The sequence below is a fragment of the Miscanthus floridulus genome, chromosome 6 (genome assembly GCF_019320115.1).
Source record: "Miscanthus floridulus cultivar M001 chromosome 6, ASM1932011v1, whole genome shotgun sequence".
Lineage (NCBI taxonomy): Eukaryota > Viridiplantae > Streptophyta > Magnoliopsida > Poales > Poaceae > Miscanthus > Miscanthus floridulus.
This window is the reverse complement of record NC_089585.1, coordinates 53,178,099-53,180,804: the sequence shown is the minus strand read 5'-3', so window position 1 is coordinate 53,180,804 and position 2,706 is coordinate 53,178,099. Positions and strand designations below refer to the sequence as shown.

Below are 2,706 nucleotides of genomic sequence, written 5' to 3'. Positions count from 1 at the left end.
GGGTGCGCGTCGACATCGGTGAGTCACGCCTAGTGAGGCGTGCATGAGGGTTTACCAGTTTGGTCCTCAAAATCGGAGATGGACGGTTTGATGGTTTAGACCTCAAAGATATCGAAGGAGGGTTTTCTGGTTTAGGCCTCAATACCAGGCATGGTCGGATGGTTTGGGCCTCAAAACGATCGGCGTTGGGTTTGACCGGTTTGGGCCTCAAAACCAGGGAGTGGCGAATCGGCAGACACGGTGGAATCTCATAGCTTGCGTCGAGATGAAACAGAGTTGAGAAGACACTGGGTCCATCGGATCAATGAGAAAAAATTTGGACAGTTGTACCCCTGAGGGTATTTGGGTTAAGGGCTTCATATAAGGGTATTTTGGACATTTGGCGGGAACCTAGAGTTGCAGATCGGCGGACACGGTGGAATCTCAGAGCTTGCGTCGAGACGAAACAGAGTCGAGAAGACACTGGGTCCATTGGATCAATGAGAAAAAATTTGGACCCCTGAGGGTATTTGGGTTGAGTTCTTCATATAAGGGTATTTTGGATATTTGGCGGATACCTATACAGGGATTTTGGGTTGCAATCTAAATCATCAAAACTACATATAATCATTCACATGTGACCAGGCACTACTGCTGGCACATGTGCCTTGCCGTGTGTGTGTGTGTATATATATATATATATATATATATATATATATATATATAGAGAGAGAGAGAGAGAGAGAGAGAGAGCGCTACTACCCTGTAGCTGGCTATAAAATAACTTATTCTGTAGCCACTTTGAGTTATGATAATTACTATATTAATTTACGAGATTATAGTAACTCCATACTAAGTGGTTTACTGTAACGTTATGGTAAATATCTCCATGTGTTAGAGTAACCTAACTATCGTAAATATGTATTGACATTATCGTAAATTAGTATATAAAATTATCGTAAATGGAGGTGGCTACGAAATAACTTATTTTGTAGCTGGCTACTGAATATACTCTCCCTATATAGGGCCTACCCTACCCATGCCATGGGCCACCATGAGTAGATTGGTTACCCATGTATATGCTTGCCGATTTGCCTAATGGAAACCGTTGGAAGATACCCAAAACAATCCACGCTTTCAGTTAATTAGTTGCAAACTTGCAATGTACCAGACCAGCATAGAATGAAGCTCTTCCGTCGCTATCATGTATGTCCTTCGCCAGTGCATGCATTTCCCGGAGGAAACAATCTGACTCCTCACATTATGAGACAGTAAGACACTCTTACAAAATATAGTAAGCAATGACAATGAAGCTCTTCCATTTGTCACATCACATGCATGTATGCCTATGGACTATGGCCGTGCATTTTTCGGGGAGGTAACAGGTAAGTAACACTCTCCTCACATTATCAGGTACGCTTACAAAATACTGAAGCCCCTTGCCGCGATGGCGCGATCGACATAACATTATCGACAGAACTAGTATAACTTATATATTGTCAGCTAATCGAATAGCTGACTCGCTCAGAGCATAATAGCGGCGCTACAAGCAGCTAGACCCAGAGTGCCCCCGCATTGCGCAGAAGAGGGACGAGGTTGCCGCTGAGGTGGAGCGACATGACCTTGTCTGTGGAGCCGACGAGCCTGCCACCGATGAACACCGCTGGTACACCGGCACTGCGGCCCAGTAGCCTCGCCAGTCCCTTCTCCATCTCCTTTCCCCGCGGGTCCTTGTCCAGCTCCACCACCATCGTGTTCACCCCGAGCTCGCGGAAGAGCTGCGTCACAGTGTGACACATGCAGCAGGAGCTCGTGCTGAAGATCACCACTGCACGCTGCGATGCCAGCCTTGTCACCTGGTCCATGGATCAAACTTACTTAAGGGTCCTGTCGATCGTTCGCGAGAAATAAACAACCCTGGTTTAACAGAGTTGCTTCGAAGTGACTAATGTAAGCTAGGCTAGCTAGAGAAGATGTGCGATTTGCTTCTTGTATATCTGATGCTTTGAGTATTTGTGCTTTCTTGCTTAGGACTGGGTGCAGGGAGGCTAGTTTATATAGGCGTGGACATAAATGTGATGGCAAGAGAGCGAGGCTTTTTGCAGCGAACCGACAGGGAGGGTTTGGATAATTGCCAAAGCTTCTTGGGTTGCAACTCACACCGAAAGGTTTAGTATGTACTAGTACGGAATACTTATTTGGACGGTAACAGTAGTGTAGCTACCTGATACTGAAACGAGTCGACCTTGGATGTTGATAAGGCTTGGGGATCTTACTCAGCCTATCTTATATTCCTATTCGACTAGTCAGAAGACAGAGAAAGAAAGAATGAGATGTCGAGAAGGGATATATAATAAGCTTTAAGCTGATGATATTGTCGACTCAGCTCGTCATGCATGTAGTAGTCTCGGATATGCAATTTGGGTGAACTGTAGGACATTCAACAAAGTAGTAGTGAAGTGTGGGATGAACTAAAGTTCATTAATAGAAATGAAACTATGAAGTTTATAGTCTGGTACATCATTGCAACTCTTGGCAGCCTGTTCGCTCAGTCGGATTTGGCTTATAAACCATGGCTTATCAGCCAACGAACAGTATTTTTCTCTCACACCAAACTAGCCAATAGTACTTTCAGCCATGGCTTATAAGCCAAACCAGCCCAAACGAACAGGGCGTGGATCGAACTTCATTCACAGATATCATTGTTGAAGTGGAAATCCATTAATT

The 2,706-nt window shown here is 44.8% G+C and overlaps 1 protein-coding gene across 1 annotated transcript; it reads right to left on the bottom strand.

Moving 5' to 3' along the window:
• Positions 1-1,179: 1,179 nt before the first annotated feature.
• LOC136458283 (glutaredoxin-C1-like) lies at positions 1,180-2,021 on the bottom strand. The gene has a single exon (XM_066458247.1). It carries the CDS (start codon positions 1,842-1,844, stop codon positions 1,533-1,535), a length of 312 nt encoding a protein of 103 aa, XP_066314344.1. The 5' UTR covers positions 1,845-2,021; the 3' UTR covers positions 1,180-1,532.
• Positions 2,022-2,706: the final 685 nt, after the last annotated feature.